At 45.2% G+C, this 18475-nt stretch overlaps 1 protein-coding gene across 7 annotated transcripts in view; it reads right to left on the bottom strand.

Moving 5' to 3' along the window:
• The window catches only part of GOLGA3 (golgin A3), a 47947-nt gene that overhangs the window by 7333 nt on the left and 22139 nt on the right, over positions 1-18475 (bottom strand). For all 7 annotated transcript variants that reach the window (XM_079956364.1, XM_079956363.1, XM_079956369.1 and 4 more), the window contains 13 exons: positions 17811-17972; positions 14825-15193; positions 14099-14176; positions 12348-12611; positions 11357-11451; positions 9596-9812; positions 8853-8996; positions 5506-5703; positions 4342-4458; positions 3230-3369; positions 2194-2326; positions 1516-1638; positions 1037-1201 (listed from right to left, as the gene is read on the bottom strand). In XM_079956364.1, coding sequence (XP_079812490.1) covers positions 1037-1201; positions 1516-1638; positions 2194-2326; positions 3230-3369; positions 4342-4458; positions 5506-5703; positions 8853-8996; positions 9596-9812; positions 11357-11451; positions 12348-12611; positions 14099-14176; positions 14825-15193; positions 17811-17972 — 2205 coding nt within the window. The remainder of the gene's footprint in view (positions 1-1036; positions 1202-1515; positions 1639-2193; positions 2327-3229; positions 3370-4341; positions 4459-5505; positions 5704-8852; positions 8997-9595; positions 9813-11356; positions 11452-12347; positions 12612-14098; positions 14177-14824; positions 15194-17810; positions 17973-18475) is intronic.

Here is an 18475-nt window from a genome sequence, read left to right on the forward strand (position 1 = left end):
AAAAGCTGGATTCTGTGACCAGTCTAAAATGAAGCACGTCTCAATTTACGTTGTTTCTTCTTTAGCGAAAAGACAACAGCTGCTTCTAACACTTCACCAGGCATTTAAGCTTAAGTTAACAGCCATAAATGCCACTGTGTATTTGTTTCATTTGGTCTTGCTCTTATAGCTCAAGTGTTCTCAGGGAAAAGCCCTTTTGTTCTGCTGTTGTTTCTCAAGCACCATCAATTCCTGGGGCCTTGCCTTTTTTGAGCTTAGAGATAAGACTCTTAATTTCTGAGATGGTTACTGGAGGACAATTTGGAAGGTTACATGTATTTACCCTTTTATTTGGGGTAGTACCCTTTTATTTGGGGTAGTAAAAGGTTATCTATTCTACTCCATCCTTGCTCTCAAAGGAATGAAACAGGGATGCATATTTGCCCCTACTCTTTTTATATAAATTATTTGGCAGGAAGTGGACACGGGTGGCGCTGTGGGTTAAACCACAGAGCCTAGGACTTGCTGATCAGAAGGTCGGTGGTTCGAATCCCCACAACGGGGTGCGCTCCCATTGCTCGGTCCCTGCTCCTGCCAACCTAGCAGTTCAAAAACACGTCAAAGTGCAAGTAGATAAATAGGTACCACTCCAGCGGGAAGGTAAATGGTGTTTCTGTGTGCTGCTCTGGTTCGCCAGAAGCGGCTTAGTCATGCTGGCCACATGACCCGGAAGCTGTACGCCGGCTCCCTCGGCCAATAAAGTGAGATGAGTGCTGCAATCCCAGAGTCGGTCACGATTGGACCTATTGGTCAGGGGTCCCTTTACCAATTACCTTTTACCAATGGAACACACTTATTATCCTAGTCTGTCAAACAAACCCCTGCCAATTCTATTATATGTAGAAGATGTAGTACTTTTGTCTCTGACAAAAAGTGGGCTTGAGGTGATTGCTGAGAGCCTTGGAGAGTTATTGCAAATTAATTATGATAAAACTAAGATTATTGTGTTCTCTAGGAAAAGGATGAAATACAGATGAAGATTGTGTTTCTTAAGTACCTTTTTCATCTTTCCATGCTTCAAGTCCAGCTTCAGTTGCTGGTTCTGCTGCAGTAGAGTCTTCATGCTATTCTTGAGTTCAGTCACTTTTGCCTGAAGCGTGATTTTATCTTTTTGGGTTAAGGACAAATCATCCCGAACCATCTCCAACTCTGTCTTGATATTCTAGAATGAAGAAGGGATTGTTGGAGACATTGACCTTCTGCATTAACCAAAGATCATTCAAAAAAAAGGAAAGAGGTCACTTTTTTTTTTAGATGGTAAGCCTCTGCCTATCTACTCAGAAGCAAGTCCCACTGAGTTCAATGTGGGTAACTCCCATATGGAGTTACAGGATTGTAGCTGTAGTCTTACAAGTCTTATAGAATCTGAACTCTTGTGGAGGCTTGGAACACTCATAAACCTTTTATTTCATTAGCATCTTATTATGTCTCATAACAGATCTTCCATGACAACTGCCTGACAGTCCGATGAAATACCTGTAAAACGGCTTGTACGCCTTCCAACTCCTTCTGGTTGCGTTGCTCAGTCAAGTCCAACTGCTGCTTCAGGGCTTGGATTTCTCTCTCTTTCTGCTCCACTTCCCACTTGAGATCTTCAACCTAAAAAATTGGGGAGTGGGGAGTATTTCAAAATATAATTACATAAGAAGCTGTAATACTGTAGGTCAATTAAATCACAGTGAAGTTCAGTGAGATTTAATAAAAACAGGAGAGGAGCCCAGTTGGGTCAGATTAAATGGTCTATTTAACCCAGCACTCTATTCTCACTGTGCCCAAACAGATGCCTCTGCAAAGCTCGCAATTTTGCATAAAATGTGCATTTGCTAATTTATACATATTGATGCAAAACCTAGAACCTAAAATGCCGCAGGAGGAAGGCCGGCAAATTCCCACTCCAGGTAAATTCTTCAATTATTTTGCTCCCAACTCCAAATCAGTTGTTTTAAATTCATTTACTCTCAATTAATTTCCCAAATAAATTCAGTTTGCTCTCAGTTGATCCCATCCATCCCTCCACCCCCACCATAATGTAATTTTGAATTAAACATATTTCACCCCATTGGTGCCCTGTTTAATAACCTAGATTCACCCATCAAATCATTGCCCACTCAGAAAAAGATAATGTCAAATGTCACACCACTAACAATGCCCCACCTCTTGGTTTTCTGCAGGCTGTTTGCTAAGTTGCTCATCCAGCTGCTTCTGGAGGAGCTGGAGCTGGGAACGAGCTTCTGCCAGCTCTTCCTGGAACTGGGATACTTCTGCTGAATGCTTCCCATCTTCAACTCTAGAACGAAAAGACAGTGTCATGCCACTGTGAGGAGAACACAGCTCTCAGATTGAAGAGCACACCTCTCGGAGGATGCATGGCAAGAGGGGAGATAAACAGTACACATTAAAGTTAGTTCAATACATTATCAACCAAGGTTGCAATTATGCTAGAATGAAAATGGGGGACTGTAACCACCAAAGGACCACAAAGTAGGAGAACTGCCAAGCTTCTTGCAGTAGGAGGCACAGAGCAATCAGCGGATAGAATTCTTTCAGAGCTGCTTCACAGAGGATAAAGATAAGGCAGATAAACGCATCCATGCAGCTTCCTTCAGTTACCAGCTCTCCATTCTGGCTTCCAACACAGCTCAGCCACCTGACTCCATCCCTTGACCTCCACTTCTTGGACGAAGTTCTGCAGGCTCCTCCCCACATATAAAGGCTTCCAAATGTGTGGAAATCAGTGGGGTAGAACCAGGTGGGATGTTGGGGGGCAGGCCCAGAAGGTTGGCCCCAACTCCCGTTACAGTGGTACCTCAGGTTAAGTACTTTATTCGTTCTGGAGGTCCATTCTTAACCTGAAACTGTTCTTAACCTGAAGCACCACTTTAGCTAATGGGGCCTGCTGCTGCTGCTGCCGCGCCGCCAGAGCACGATTTCTGTTCTCATCCTGAAGCAAAGTTCTTAACCTGAGGTAATATTTCTGGGTTAGCGGAGTCTGTAACCTGAAACATATGTAACCTGAAGCATATGTAACCCGAGGTACCACTGTATTCATGTGTTCGTCCTTCATTCATGGTTAACCCATGAGGATGCCTTGCAATTCCTCCTAAAATATATGGGGGTTTTTTTGTCCAAAAACACCAAACTATACATATTTTTAATAGAAATGTAGTTTCAGTTTCTTTGTGATACTCACTGCAGTTTGTCCACTTCAGCCTGAAGCGCCCTGATGAGGACTTCTTTGGCCTGCAGCTCTCGTTTCACCTCGCCAAGTTCAAGGGCAGCTGCTTTATAATGACGGCGATTATGCGCTGCCTCAACTTTGACTGTTGCGACCTACAGCAGCAAAGAGCATCAGTGTGTGGATCATTATATCTCCGCCATCCTACCCCATCCATTTCCCTGACCCTTTCCCCCATGTGTGCTGCATCTCTGTTTAAGGACCACAAGCCTACAACTCAAGATTGCCCCTTCTCCATCTTTATTACTGGGCACATGAGGTTTCTCTCTCTCTCATTCTAGGCTGGGGAGCCTTTGGCTCTCCAGATGTTGCTGGACTACAACTCCCCCCATCCCAGACAACTGGCCACACTGGCTGGGGCTGATGGGAATTGAAGTCCAAAAACTTACATGCAATACCTTGGCAATCATAGCAAAAGCCTGTCATGTGACGATTTTGGCATCCTCCTGCTGCAGATAGAAATAGGGACTAGGGAGGTCTTAGCGTATCAGAGGCCACCCACTGAGCCTGTGGCTTCAGCCAAGATCTGAAATGGAGGGCTTTACAGCTCATTGCCATTTAACCATAATCATGGAGGAGACTCTTGAGAGTCCCATGGACTGCAAGAAGATCAAACGCATCCATTCTTAAGGAAATTAGCCCTGAGAGCTCATTGGAAGGACAGATCCTGAATCTGAGGCTCCAATACTTTGGCCACCTCATGAGAAGAGAAGACTCCCTGGAAAAGACCCTGATGTTGGGAAAGATGGAGGGCACAAGGAGAAGGGAACGACAGAGGATGAGATGGTTGGACAGTGTTTTCGAAGCTACAAACATGAGTCTGACCAAACTGCGAGAGGCAGTGAAAGACAGGAGTGCCTGGCGTGCTCTGGTCCATGGGGTCACAAAGAGTCGGACATGACTAAAGGACTAAATAACAACAACATGCAACAGTCCTTAATGGCTGCTGCTCATTTATATGCATACCACACACAGGGCCCTCTGCCCAGCTGTGCAGGCAAGTCTTAAAATGCTCATGGTGAAAAGTAACACACACACACACACACACACACACACACAGTTCTTACCTGTTCTTTAAGGCTGTTGACTTTTGTCTTCTCCTTTTCCAAGGCCATCTTCAAGGCTTGGATTAGTTGCTTCATTTGCTGGTCTTCCTCCTCTTTGCGCTTCAGAACTGCCTGGACCTGGGCCATCAACAAAACCCACAAGGTGAACCCTCCCGATACAAAGGACTTAACACTGGTGTCCTTGGGGTTGCTCACTGCATTGGCTGATGCTTTCTGAGAGCAGGTGTGCTTAACTAAGGCCCCACATGCTTTTTAAAGCAGCATCATACTTGGAAAAAGTCAACATACCACTTGAAAAAGCCAATGATTCTCCCAAAGAATCATGTGACGTGTAGTTTGTTAAGGTTTCCGAGAGTTGTTCTGAGACTTCCATTCCCCTCACAGAGCTACAGTTCCCACAGCACCCTGGGAAGAGGGATTGGCTGTTAAACCACTCTGGGAATTGTAGCTTGATGAAGGGAATAGGGGTTTCTGAACAACTCTCAGAAACCTTAACAAACTACATTCCCCATGGTTCATAGTGACAAGGAGCTGTGCATTCAGCATTGTGGGACCAGTTTTGTGAAACTCTCTTCCTGTTGAGTTTGATTTCAATTCCTTTCCAGCAGGCTTTTTAATCAAACTCTTTTAGCTCATTTTTAGTCTTAGTGTATTGAGCCTCTTGTGCACCACTTAGAGGTGACAGTGATTACATGTTGTACAAGTGTGTGTTTTTGTGTGTTTATCCCCTGCTTTTTCCCCCTGACGGGGTTCAAGGCAGCTTACAGATAAAAACAAGAACCACTAAAAACATGGGGTGGGGGGGGGGGAATTAAACATTGAAATTATTAAAACTATATACAATCTGCTTTAAACATACAAATAATTACAATAAAAACAGCACAGCACCAGCCTTTCATTAAAAGCAGCCAGTTCCCAAGTTGGAACAAGAAGATCTTCACTGGTCAGCGGAAGAACAAGGAGGGAGCCAGTCTAGCTTCTCCAAGGAGGGAGTTCCAGAGCCTGGGAACAGCCACCAAAAAGGCCCTTTCCCGTGTCCCTCCAATATGATGCATCCCTCCTATGTAATATTCACAGACTGCTGACCAAAATGAATGAGAACCTAAAGAACTGGAACTGATTTACAGCACCAGCCCAGCCCAGCCCAGTAACGGCTCAGAGTACCTGAAGATTCAGCTGCACCAGGTCCGCCTCTCTCTTTGCTAGCGCTGCTTCGAGGATGCGGTTGTGTTCCCGCAGAGCTGCGTTGGACTGGCCGAGGCCAGTGAGCTTCCCGCGTTCATGCTCCAGCTCAAGGGAAAGCTTCTTGTTCATCTCTTCCAGTCGCTTTATCTTTCTCCGGAAGCCCCTGGCTTCCTGAAGCTAAATGAACAATAGGAACAATTACTGCAGCCACCATAAGGAATCACTTTGCAGGCTCACTGAATGTCACCGAGTAGCAAACAATGAAGGAACACTGTTTATAAATCAAGACCCTAAAGTCATCTTCAGAAGCCCTTCTGCTCGAATACCTGTCAGATGGCTTCTAGGGAGAGGGTCTTTTCAGTAGTGGCACCTAGTTTTGGAATGCACTGTCCAGAGAGGCTCATCTAGTACAGATTAAAACCTTTCTGTGTTCCATTTTTTGTGCTTTTAAAGTTATTTGCTTTATTTCTGTTGCTGGCTTTATTCAGATGCTGTTTTATACCCAATGCTACTGCCATAGTTGGAGGCAGGATGCTTCTGAACACCAGCTGCTAGGGACCACAGGAGGAGAGAGTGGTGTTGCACACAGGCCCTGCTTGCAGGACTCCCAAGGGCATCTGGCAGGCCACTGGGAAAACAGGATGCCAGACTGGATGGGCAATTGGTCTGATCCAGCAGGCTCTTCTTAGATTCTTACTCACAGGAGACCCACTGAAAGTAATGGGCATGACTAACTTACATCTAGTAATGCCAATGGGTCTATTCTGAGTAGGACTAAGTGGGAAACGACACTAGAATCATAGAGTTGGAAGGGACACAGAGGATCATCTAGCCCAGGCATCCCCAAACTCGGCCCTCCATATGGTTTTTTGGGACTACAACTCCCATCATCCCTAGCCAACAGGACCAGTGGGCAGGGATGATGGGAATTGTAGTCCCAAAACATCTGGAGGGTTGAGTTTGGGGGTGCCTGATCTAGCCCAAACCTCTGCAATGCAGGAAGATGCAGTTGTCCCTTATGGGAATCAACCCTGTAACCCTGGTGTTATCAGCACCAGGCTCCAACCAACTGAGGTATGACTATGTTTCTTTGTTCATTTGCTTGTTTCACTTCTTGGTTCCACCTTTTGTCTGTGCACTGCCCAGGTAACTTTTTTTGGCTAAAGGGTGGTACAGAAATATAGCTAGTGAAGTAAAACAATCAAACTGTATTCCAGACTTGTATCCGTTTAGAAAACTATCACCTTAGTTGCCCAGATACTTGCACAGCACAGAGGAATTAATTGGTTTTTTCAACCAAGCTTTTCAGGTTGTTTAAATGCAAATCTAAAAGATGGTTTGGGACAGACCGCTGTGGAGTTCCTACTTTTTAAATGGGCTGTAGAAATTTCCAGTGCTTTCAACTCAAAAATTATCACGCGTTAAAAGAAAATCACTTCTCCCCGGAGGAGGAAAGCGAGATAACGAGTATATTTGTGTAACTGCAGAGTTGAGAAGTGTTGTGTATAGCTGCAGACCCTGGAGGCATCCTGATCAAAACAATTTAAGGTACAGCTGTTGCATCAGGTTGACTTCAGCTGGTACACCCGCAAATCTGGTTCTGTCTGGAGCTGAAGGAGGATGTCCTTACATCATCTGCATTCATTTCAATGTTGTCCTATGCTGCACAGCTGAGCTTCCCGCATGGCAAAACTCACAAATCAATGCCCAGTCTAGAGCATCGTAGTGCCTCATGTTACACTGGCTATCGTGCATTAACCAGAGGGCTAAGGAATCTGTTAGGCCTTGAACCCAAGCACCACATATGGCATTACAACAACAAGCATTTGTACAGCTTTTTTCAGTGCTCAAGATGCTTGACATATACGACGTTATTGTAATGTAACAATGCTGGAAGGCAGAGCAGGATTGCCCCCATACTGCAGAAGGGACGTGTAAAGCATAGATTTGCCAAAGGCAGTGCAGGTTTCCTTGGGCAAGAGACTCTCCTAGCAGGGGGGGCCTCCTGCTGGCTGCTGTTCCTGCTGCATATTTACCTCCCTCCTTCTCTTGGCCTGAACAGGCACTCGCCTCCCAGGGGAGAGACAGGGCAGGGCAGGGCAAAGCACACAGAGGTTATACTCATTTGGAGAGAGCAGGTGTATAGCGGGCAAAGAAGTATAGCAGTGGTAGAAGAGCAAGGAGGCTGCTGGGAAATGGTGGAACATGGGCAGTTGGTGGCACAGGGCACCAAGCCGAGGAGAAGCAAAATTGAGAAAACCCATAATTGAAAAGATCCATTTGGGGGCACCAAATTTTGGCCTCGCATGGGGTGCCGTATTACAAAAGATTACCAAAGTCCACCCCACCCCTGCATGGGCCTTAGCAGGTGCCCAACACTGTTGACCTTCTGTGCCAGCAATGGCAGAGTGAGCTCATGGCAGAGGTGAATTTTGAATCAGAGCTCCATAGTTCTGGGGTTGAGAACCTCAGGGGCAGGAACCAAATGCAGACTTCCAAGTCTCTCCATCTGACCCTCAGTACTTTTCCAAGGCCACACACCTTACTGGCCCAGCTTTGCACCTGCCTTGAGTGTTTTTATGTCTGGCTGGAACCTATCCTTAAAATCTGATAATGCCTCATTTTTGCCTAGATAGAGAGGGGCATATACTGTATACAGACGTTTTTTCATGTTTAATGTTTCATTATTTTTATATACAGTGGATGCTCGGGTTGCGAACATGATCCGTGCGAGGGGTACGTTCGCAACCCGCAGTGCTGCATCTGCACATGCGCAGGTTGTGAGTCGGCGCTTCTGCGCATGAGCAAAGCGCGATTTAGTTCTTCTGCGCATGCGTGACCGCCGAAACCCGGAAGTAGCCCATTCTGGTACTTCCAGGTTTCGGCGCGTCCGTAACCCAAAAAAACATAACCTGAAGCGTCTGTAACCCGAGGTATGACTGTATATATTGGAAGCCACCCAGAGTGGCTAGGGCAACCCAGTCAGATGGGTGGGGTACAAATAATAATAGTGTTGTTGTTGTTTTTGTTATTTGCCTTGGTACAAACGCTAACATGTACATTCATGGCTCCACCCACTTTTGCCTCTGGCCCCGCCCACCACAGCATGTAGACCCCAGAAGGCTGCCCAGAAAGGAATGTGGCCCTTTGGCTGAGATATATTCCGCACAACTGCTGTAGTTCATAGGTCAGTTTCTGCACCAGTCTGCCTCCACTAGATAGATCTAGACCAGTGCTGATCCTCAGGAACTGGTTACATGCATCCAGCCTACAGAAGCAGCATCACATCAAGGAGATATAGGATAGCAAGAAGCCAACACAATTACCTCGTCCTCAAGTTCAAGGACTTTCTCTCTATACTCCTCCAGCTCCTGGCTGGTGAGCGAGATCACTTCTTGCAGTTCCTTTTCTAGAACCATCTTACTGTGGCCGAGAACCTCCAGTTCTGTCTCCAGTGCCTGAATCCTTTCCTGAAAGCGAAAAGACAAAGTAAGTCTAGTTAGGCATCTCAGTTGGGGTAGGAATTCAATTGCTTAAAGTTTGGGTGTGCAACATTGGCCCCACAAGCAACATTAGGCCCCACAAGGCCATTTCGATGATGCCACACCCCTTGCCATCATATAGATAGATAGATAGCTCAGCCAAAAGGGGTTTTGCAGGCCCTGTGCAAAGCACTCGGCAGAACCTTACCATCAGTTGATTGTCGGGTTGTGCAGAGTCCATCACAAATCACTCTGCAAAATCCAGCAATAAGCTGATTCTCAGAACTTGCAGAGCGCTTGGAAAGGCACTCTGAAAGGTTCTGCAAAACTCAATGATCACTGGGTCTTGCAAATAGCTTCAAGGCATGTTTTGCGGGCTGCACATCTGCCCAAACAGTTTGATTTCAAACTGTGCAGGGCCCCCAAAATGGGTCACCTGGTGTCTTCTGGACGTCAGGTGGGTGCCCTCACCTCCCAGTGGTCTCCAGTGAGGGAAGGAGATAGACAACTGACTCACTGGGTCAGATCCAGTTCCCCACTCCTGTTTTAAGTGAGTGAAGTTAGGCCTGCTCAGGAATTTTGCTTACTAGGCCAGCCTGGCTGTTTTCACTGTCAGAGATTTGTGCCTTCAACTTGGCCAGCTCTGCTTCAGACGATTCTTTTGCTGAGAGGGCTTCCTGTAGCCGGCGACTGAGGATCCCAACTGCATTCTCGTAAGCTTTGTGTTTTGCTTTCATCTCCTTCTGTGCTGTGCTCAAATCTGAGCCCAGTCGTTTCATTTTTTGCTTCTGTTCGGTAAAGGCCCTGAAAGTAATATCAAAAAACTACCTCAAAAAAAGCTCCACATTAAGATGACCACACCTTCTGGACATTTAAAGGTTCCAGCCAGCTATACACTCTTCCATGATGCGAATAAGCACGTTTCAATCTGAACTTATTCTATGGTTTATAAAAAAGTTGACATAACTTAATAGACAGGGAACCCTCCATTACAAACTTTCCTGGCCCTGGTACCAGTCTGATCTCAAAAAATGTAACCTGGAGAGCATTTAGAAACATCCTGAGATTCTCATGCCTTGCATAAAGGTCAGCAGGTGTAAATCTAGCTACCCTGAAAATCTACTTAACACCTGAATGGGTGCCATCAAAATAGCAGTGGGATAAGTTGGAGACAGAAGGCAGACAAAGATGACCAGTCTTAGTCATTGTTCACTAGGATCATGCTCTCTTTCAACTGTTAATTAAGTGAAATGGGCAAAGTGGGAAATAGGCAGGAAACTCTGAAATAAACCCAACAGCACAATAACTAGGGAAATGATAGGAATTACTCTCTCAAAGTCCCTCTTCATTTAATCCACACAACTACCCTATGATGTAGGGTTAGGGCAAGAAGCAGTGATTTGCCCAAGGTCACCCAGTGAGCTTCATGGCCAAGGGTTGAATTGAACCATGGCCTCCTAGGGCCTAGTCTAGCCACTCTACTACACAAGCTCATGCCCAAGCCTCATTGAAAGCGGGACTGCATTAAGCCCCATACGAGAACTTTCCAATGGGCTATATCCCTTAAGTCAGATCAGTCTGTATTCCGAACTGCTAGCTTAAGGACTACCCAAAGCCTGTCACATTTTGCATCAAGGATGTTGCAACAGAGCTGCCCCCCGCTAGGAGGGGCGAGGGGGAGTCTACTTAAGACATTGGTATCACTCTAAATCTAATCCAACCTGAATCTGACCCAAAAGACTGATATGGCATCAGTGGTACACAGCATATGCTAAAGAACAAACAGCATTAAAAGCAGAACACTGGCAACGTTCCCAACAATAATTCCACTGTAGTTTGGCACTAAAGAGGATTAAGTAACAAATGGGATCACAAACATGCACCGCATTAACACAGGCAAGCAAATTAATCATACCACACAATTAGACAAAGGCATATTGTAAGAATCAAAGCCACTCTTTTGGCTTTAATGCTTTTTAATCTGCCTTACATACATTTTTAGTCTCATTGGGCAAGAAAAGCTTATCTTATTTTAAAGGCAATTGAAGCTACTTCAGACTACCCATTTACCTTTAATTAAAAGAGAAACTCCCATATAAATAGTGAATGTTTGTGATCCCAACATGTCAAAAACTAATTTGGTGCTGCTTTGTTCTTAGTTTACCATTATGTGACAAATGACATCAATGCTATAGGAATCAGAAATCCAGATAAAAAGCAAAAAGAAGACTATGCCCCCATTAATAGATTGCAGACTCCCCCCCCCCCCCATAGGCACTTGATGAACAAAATCAATGAGTACTAGTTGCTGTGGCTATTCTAGGCAAGGTGTGATCTGTCATACTCACATTTTGGTTTCCTGCTGCATTTCGTCAACCTGCCGTTTTAATCCTTCATTCATTTCAGCTAGAGCAGACATCTGTTCTCTGTCAAACTGCAAAGTCTGAAAAGCAGGACAGGAGAACTGTAAGCTACATGTTCTTCTGTAATAAAAAGGTCTTGATTTTATATACTTGGCAAAGGCAACACATTCAGTGGGTGAACTCAAACAAAACTAATTTGTGGACCTTTTATGGCCCACAAACAATCCAATTTACTCTGGGATGGTAATTTATGAACTGCCTTTCTAGATCACTCCAACATCTATGCAGGTCAATGTTCTGGCGGCACTGTCATCATAAACCATAGTTTATCATGATGGGAATGAGCCTTGCTTTCCCCATGTCTCATAGTTCTGCCCTTCCCCTCCATCCTACTCCATTGCAGGCACGGGGAATTAGGAAGGTCTCACTTGTGTTTTTTTAATGAACCACAGCTTGTTTTGCCAGCTGAACCGTGGTTAAATTTAACAATGGTTTATCTGAAACAAGGCAACTTCAAGCCACAGTTGGCTGACTTCAAATAATACATTGTTAAATATAATAATCTTGTAGAGTTGGAAGGAACCCCCAAGGGACATCTTGTCCAATCCCCTGCAATCCGGCAATCTCAACGAAATCATATATGACAGATGGACATCCAACCGCTGCTTAAAGACCTCCAAGGAAGGAAAGTCCACCATCGCTCATAAAACAAGTTTCAATTTATACACTAAACAATGATTGTAAAGGAAGTAAAAGCTTATTATTTCCCCATTGTGGCCATGCTGAAGGGAGAAGCAGGAGATCATGAGAGCTTTGGGAAAGGCTAGGCTCATTCCCATCACAGTTTACCAGGGATGGAGGGCTTGTTGCCCTCCAAACAAATGCCCACAGCATAGCTACTGTCTACGTATTCCAACAGGCTGATCTGAAGCATTATTATGGACGTTAAGAAGGACAACAAAGGCTTCATCTGCACCTGCAACTCTCTCTCCATGTCATCTCGCTCTCTTTGGACTGCTTGCAACTGGCTTTCCAATTCCTCCATCTGCTGCTGAACTCGAGACACCTCCTTCCCCAGCCTCGAGTTCTCAACCTCCACGGATTTCTTTTCACCCTGAAGCTGGAGCAGCTCCCGTCTTAACTCTTTCACTTCAGAGTCCAGCCTCTTCTTGGTGGACTTCAGTTCACTGATCAGCTGGTCCTTTGAATTTGCATCTCTCCGGTAAGCTTCCACCATCACCTGGAAAAGAAATTGATATGCTTAGCTTTATTATTATCATTATATATCATTACATATTTATTTACATCCCGCCTTTGATGGGACTCAAAGGAGGCTTACAGTTAAAAATAAGACCCCCCATTTTTTAAAATTGGTAAAATATATGTATACAAAACATATTAAAACCAAACCAATAATTACAATAGAGACAGCACGGCACCAACCCTTTCGTTAAAAGCTGTCAGTTACCAAAAGCCTGTTGGAACAAGACAGTGTTCACCTGCCAGTGAAGGAGGGAGCCAGTCTAGATTCTCTCGGGAGGGAGTTGCCTGCATGTGGGAGCAGACACCGAAAAGGCCCTCTCCCATGTTCCTACCAAGCGAGCCTGTAAGGCTGGCAGGACTAAGAGAAGGGTATCTTCATTTTAGAAGAAGAAGAAGAAGAGTTTGGATTTGATATCCCGTTTTATCACTATCCCAAGGAGTCTCAAGCGGCTAACATTCTCCTTTCCTTTCCTCCCCCACAACAAACACTCTGTGAGGTGAGTGAGGCTGAGAGACTTCAGAGAAGCGTGACTAGCCCAGGGTCACCCAGCAGCTGCATGTGGAGGAGCGGGGACGCGAACCCGGTTCACCAGATTACAAGACTACCGCTCTTAACCACTACACCACACTGGCAATTACACTACATAAGACTACAGCAGGAGTGTTGACTCCTTTTCAGCTCAAGAGCCACATTCCCTTCTTGCCAATATTCCAAAGGCCACATGCCACTGGTGGGTGTGGCCACAGGCAAAAGTGGGTGGAGCAACCATTGGAAATTTTTGCCTTTGTAAAGGAGGCAAGTTTCGACACACACATGCACACAAACCTCTATTCTCCGTCCAGGTTCAAGGATATATTCAAGCACTCAAGGAGGAAGAGAAGTAGGGTTGGTGAGGTGTATGGCATGTGAAGAGTTTTGAGAGCCAGACAGAAAGGCCTGGAGGGTGATATTTCAACCCCCAAGTTCCCCAGTCATAAGCTGACTTCCTTATGAGCCATTTATTTATTTATTTTTATTACCATACTTTTCCGTGTATAAGACAAGGTTATTTTCTTTAAAAATCACTTTTAAAAGTGGGGGTTGTCTTATACATGGGTAGTGCATAGGGTGAACGTTTGATTGGTTGCTCCCGTGTCTGTCAGCAGCTATTGGGCGTGTTATTGGTTGTTGTGTCAAGGGCTGCTGTGGATTGGCTGACACTCCGGCAATTGGGCGGGGGATTTGCAGCCTTTGTTGGTGAGGGGACAGGCGATAGGCGGATTTTGCGTTGCGTGCGAGTGAGCGATTTTCGGCAATCCCCCCTAAAAAAAGCTGAACAACCCTGTGCAATCCCCCCAAAAGTGAAAAAAGCTGAACAACTCTGAGCCACCTCCCCCCATTTTATTAAATTTGAATCCCCCAAAATAGTTGGAAAATATACACGGAAAAATACGGTATTTTAAAACACTTATATAGACACACACCTTTTGCTGAAGGAACTGCTCCTTGACCTTTTGGGTTTGCTTCTTGAGACTGGCACTCTCAAGCTGGAGATTTTCTACCTATGGAGGGTGGGGAATAATAATATCAATATTACTTGGGCACTGAACGAGGACTAGAGAAGTGAACTAGTTTTGTGGCATCCAGAATTTTCTCAGGTGTAATTTCTACAGCACATGATCCCAAAGTGACCCTGCTGATTAATAGCAACAGCCAGAACAGGGGAAAAGTAGGGAAAAGTTGCTTAAAAGCCACTCTGGAACATAAGTGGCATATAAATCAATTAATAGGTTTTTTGTTTTGTTTTTTTATAATGGGAATTGTGGTCCAATAACACCTGCAGGGCACCACATCGGGCATCCCTGTTATAAAAGGTTTGTGAATTTTGCAAGAAGTTCTGTGAGGAATGATATTAGAAATATTGCAAAAATGGAGAAGGAGACGTGATATGTTAAGAGATGTAAAGGCAATATTAAGTTAGGAAATGTGTAAGAAGTGATTAAGACGGAGGATTATCAGAGGTGCTGATGGAAGTCCAGTAAGAATGTATTTGTGATAAATTGTGTGCTATGTTTTATAATTTTGTATGTTAAAAACCAATATATATATGGTTTGTGAACATTTGCTGTGCAGGTTGCCCTGGCCTACAGGTGTGTTGATGATTATAAGTGCAGAAAAGAGCAGAAACGCAATTAAGAAGAGTGTATTACCTGGCTTGACTTTACAACTATTTCTTGTCTCAGCTGCTCCAGAACATCTGATGCCGCCTCAGTGCTCTCTCCTAAATGTTGGACTCCTTCCTTGAGTCCTTCTTTGCCAGCTTTTGCTACCTGCAGAGCCACCTCTAGGACAATCTTCTCGTTCTGCAAATACTGGATAGCGTCGTCTTTTGAGGTGGCTTCCCCCTGCAACTCCGTCAGCCTGGCCTCCAGCTCATCATAACGTGTCTGGAGGTCGCCCAGGGACTGCTCTCGGGTCTGCAGAGTCTCCTGGGTGGAAGTCAGCTGCTTCATGAGGTCCAGCTGCTCCTGCTGCAAAGCCTCGACCTGGAGATCTCGTTGATGCAACGTCAATTTCAGCTGAATAGAAGGAAAAATGTGTTAGGGTGTTCTCCCATTATGAATGCACACATCACATACCCAGCACTTAAGGTCTCTAGAGTGGGAGTGAGGAACCCATGAACCTTCCAGATGTTGCCAGACTACAGCTCCCATCATCCTTGACTGCTTGCCATGCTGGCTGGGGCTGAACGGAACTGGAGACCAACAACATCCAGGCAGGCACAGGTTCCCCATCCCTGAGCCTAGAGCACTATCACCTATGGCAAAGGTAGCCAGCATGGTACCACGAGATGTTGTTGGACTACAACTCCCATCATCTATGACTACTGGCCATGCTGACAAGGGCTGGTGTGAGTCGTAACCCAAAACCATCTAGAGGGAACCAAGTTGGCTACCCCAATCCAAGGGATTAGGACAGCGGCGGGAAGGGACAGAGCATTTCCTGGGGTTGCATTCTATGGAAGTCAAGGTGCAGAATTCAGCAGCCAGGATGCTCACCAGAGCAAGATAGTTTGAGCATATTACACTGATCCTGGTCCGACTGCACTGGCTACCAATTAGTTTCCGGACCCAATTCAAAGTGCTGGTTTTGTCCTATAAAGCCTTTAACGGCTCAGGGCCGCAATACGTCAAGGACCACCTCTTTCCATATGAACCTACCCAGACCCTGAGATCATCTTCTGAGGCCCTCCTTCGTGTGCCACCTCTTTGAGAGATCTGGAGGGTGGCAACACAAGAAAAGAGATCTGGAGGGTGGCAACACAAGAAAAGCAGTGGCTCCCCATCTGTGGAATGCTTTTCCCAGGGAAATTCGCCTGGCACCTTCATTATACACCTTTAGGCGCCAGGCAAAAATGTTCCTTTTTAACCAGGCCTTAGGTTGATTTTATTGACATCCTATGCCATTTTAAAATGTGTTTTTTTTGGGGGGGGGGCACTACTGGGTTGTTTTTTATTTTTATTATGTATTTTGTGGTTTTATATCTTGATTTTATTCTGTGAACTGCCCTGAGACCCCTGGGTGTAGGATGGTATATACATTCAATACATAAATTAATAAATAAATAAATAAATAAGGTGTAATACATTAGAAACAAAAGAAGTAATAAAAAATACAGTTAAAAATCCTACAGCATCTAGCACAGTGCATTGCAATTGCTACAACAGACAAAAAAAATTAAGTGGTTCCCCTAGACCTGCAGCAATTTTCATGCGGCTTGGAGTAGAGGGTCGGAATTTGAAACCAGTGTGGTAGGCAAACAAGGATGATGTGGAATGTAGACGAGTAATTGATGGGGGATGTGGGTGGTGCTGTGGGGACGCGGGTGGCGCTGTGGTCTAAACCACTGAGCCTCTTTGGCTTGCTGATCAGAAGGTCGGTGGTTCGAATCCCCGCAACGGGGTGAGCTCCCATTGCTTGGTCTCAGCTCCTGCCAACCTTGCAGTTCAAAAGCAGGACACAAAAAAAAGTGCAAGTAGATAAATAGGTACCACTCCGGCGGGAAGGTAAACAGTGTTTCCATGCGCTGCTCTGGTTTCAGTGTTCCATTGTGCCAGAAGCGGCTTAGTTATGCTGGCCACATGACCCGGAAAACCTGTCTGCAGACAAATGCCGGCTCCCTCGGCCTGTAAAGCGAGATGAGCACGGCAACCCCAGAGTTATCTGCAACTGGACTTAATTGTCAGGGGTCCTTTACCTTTAGCTTTTAATAGATGGGGGACTCTAGGAAGCAGCAGTGGTGGGAATTAGAAAGCGAGAGAAGAACTGTATTAAAATAAAAATGCCTTTTGTTGCTACTACCAAATGGCTGGTTGACGGGTGGAGGCAGCTACCTTATCCTCACAGCTGGCTCGTCATGATCAGCATTTGCCTTCCAACAGAATTTTCAAAAGCACTTTAAAAAGAACTCCTGTTCGCTGGATTGTATCTCCTGCTTCCAGTTTTGTTTCTCTCCAGTCGTTAAGATGCAAACTATGAATAGGCCTTTGCAAAGCTTTCTGTGAAAAGCTCTTCCCTCTACCAATGCAATTCTGGGCTGCATCAATAGGAGTATAGCATCTAGATCAAGGGAAGTAATAGTGCCACTGTATTCTGCTCTGGTCAGACCTCACCTGGACTACTGTGTCCAGTTCTGGGCACCACAGTTCAAGAAGGACACTGACAAACTGGAACGTGTCCAGAGGAGGGCAACCAAAATGGTCAAAGGCCTGGAAACGATGCCTTATGAAGAATGGCTAAGGGAGCTGGGCATGTTTAGCCTGGAGAAGAGGAGGTTAAGGGGTGATATGATAGCCATGTTCAAATATATAAAAGGATGTCACATAGAGGAGGGAGAAAGGTTGTTTTCTGCTGCTCCAGAGAAGCGGACACGGAGCAATGGATCCAAACTACAAGAAAGAAGATTCCACCTAAACATTAGGAAGAACTTCCTGACAGTAAGAGCTGTTCGACAGTAGAATTTGCTGCCAAGGAGTGTGGTGGAGTCTCCTTCTTTGGAGGTCTTTAAGCAGAGGCTTGACAACCATATGTCAGGAGTGCTCTGATGGTGTTTCCTGCTTGGCAGGGGGTTGGACTCGATGGCCCTTGTGGTCTCTTCCAACTCTATGATTCTATGATTCTACCAGCTGCATATACCTGCTCTAGCTCCTGCTCCAATATTGCTGCAGAATCCGCCATTTTCTGAAGCTGCTCCTTCTCATCCTCAAACTCCTCCAGTTTTCTCTGCAAGTCCTCTTCCACCATGGTCTTAGCCTCTTGGATCTGCAAAAAGGCTGCTTCCTGGTCTAACATGTCAGCCTGTCAGGAAGAAGCAGACAATTCTAATGAGTGAAAGAGGAAGTGGCCAACACAATCCAGGCAGGAGTTTTGGGAATCAAACAATGCAGTCCGTCATTCTCTTAATAAGTTATGTAACCTTAATGAAGACTGCTGAGCTCTGAAGAAATGACTCTTCAGGCCAGTGTTGATGTTAGGCTATACATATGGTTGATCTTCCACTTATTCATCACCCCAAATATTTTTAACATTAAATTAAACCCCACCCCAGATACCCCAAATCAGTCCAATTACTAAACCCACTGCCCCAAATTAATTTCCCACCCAGATGATCCGGAATCTGCTCTAAAAAATCACTCACTTACCACATTACCCCCTACAAATTAAATAAATAATGTGCATTCTTATTTCTTTTGGGTGGTACAGGGGGCAGGGGAAGTGTTTTACGACAAGGTTGTCCTATTATTCATTTAAGAAATATTCAGACCAGAGGGCAAGCTAGCAACTGAACAACCACTGCTAAG

This window comes from Podarcis cretensis (assembly GCF_951804945.1).
Source record: "Podarcis cretensis genome assembly, chromosome: 16".
Classification (NCBI taxonomy): domain Eukaryota; kingdom Metazoa; phylum Chordata; class Lepidosauria; order Squamata; family Lacertidae; genus Podarcis; species Podarcis cretensis.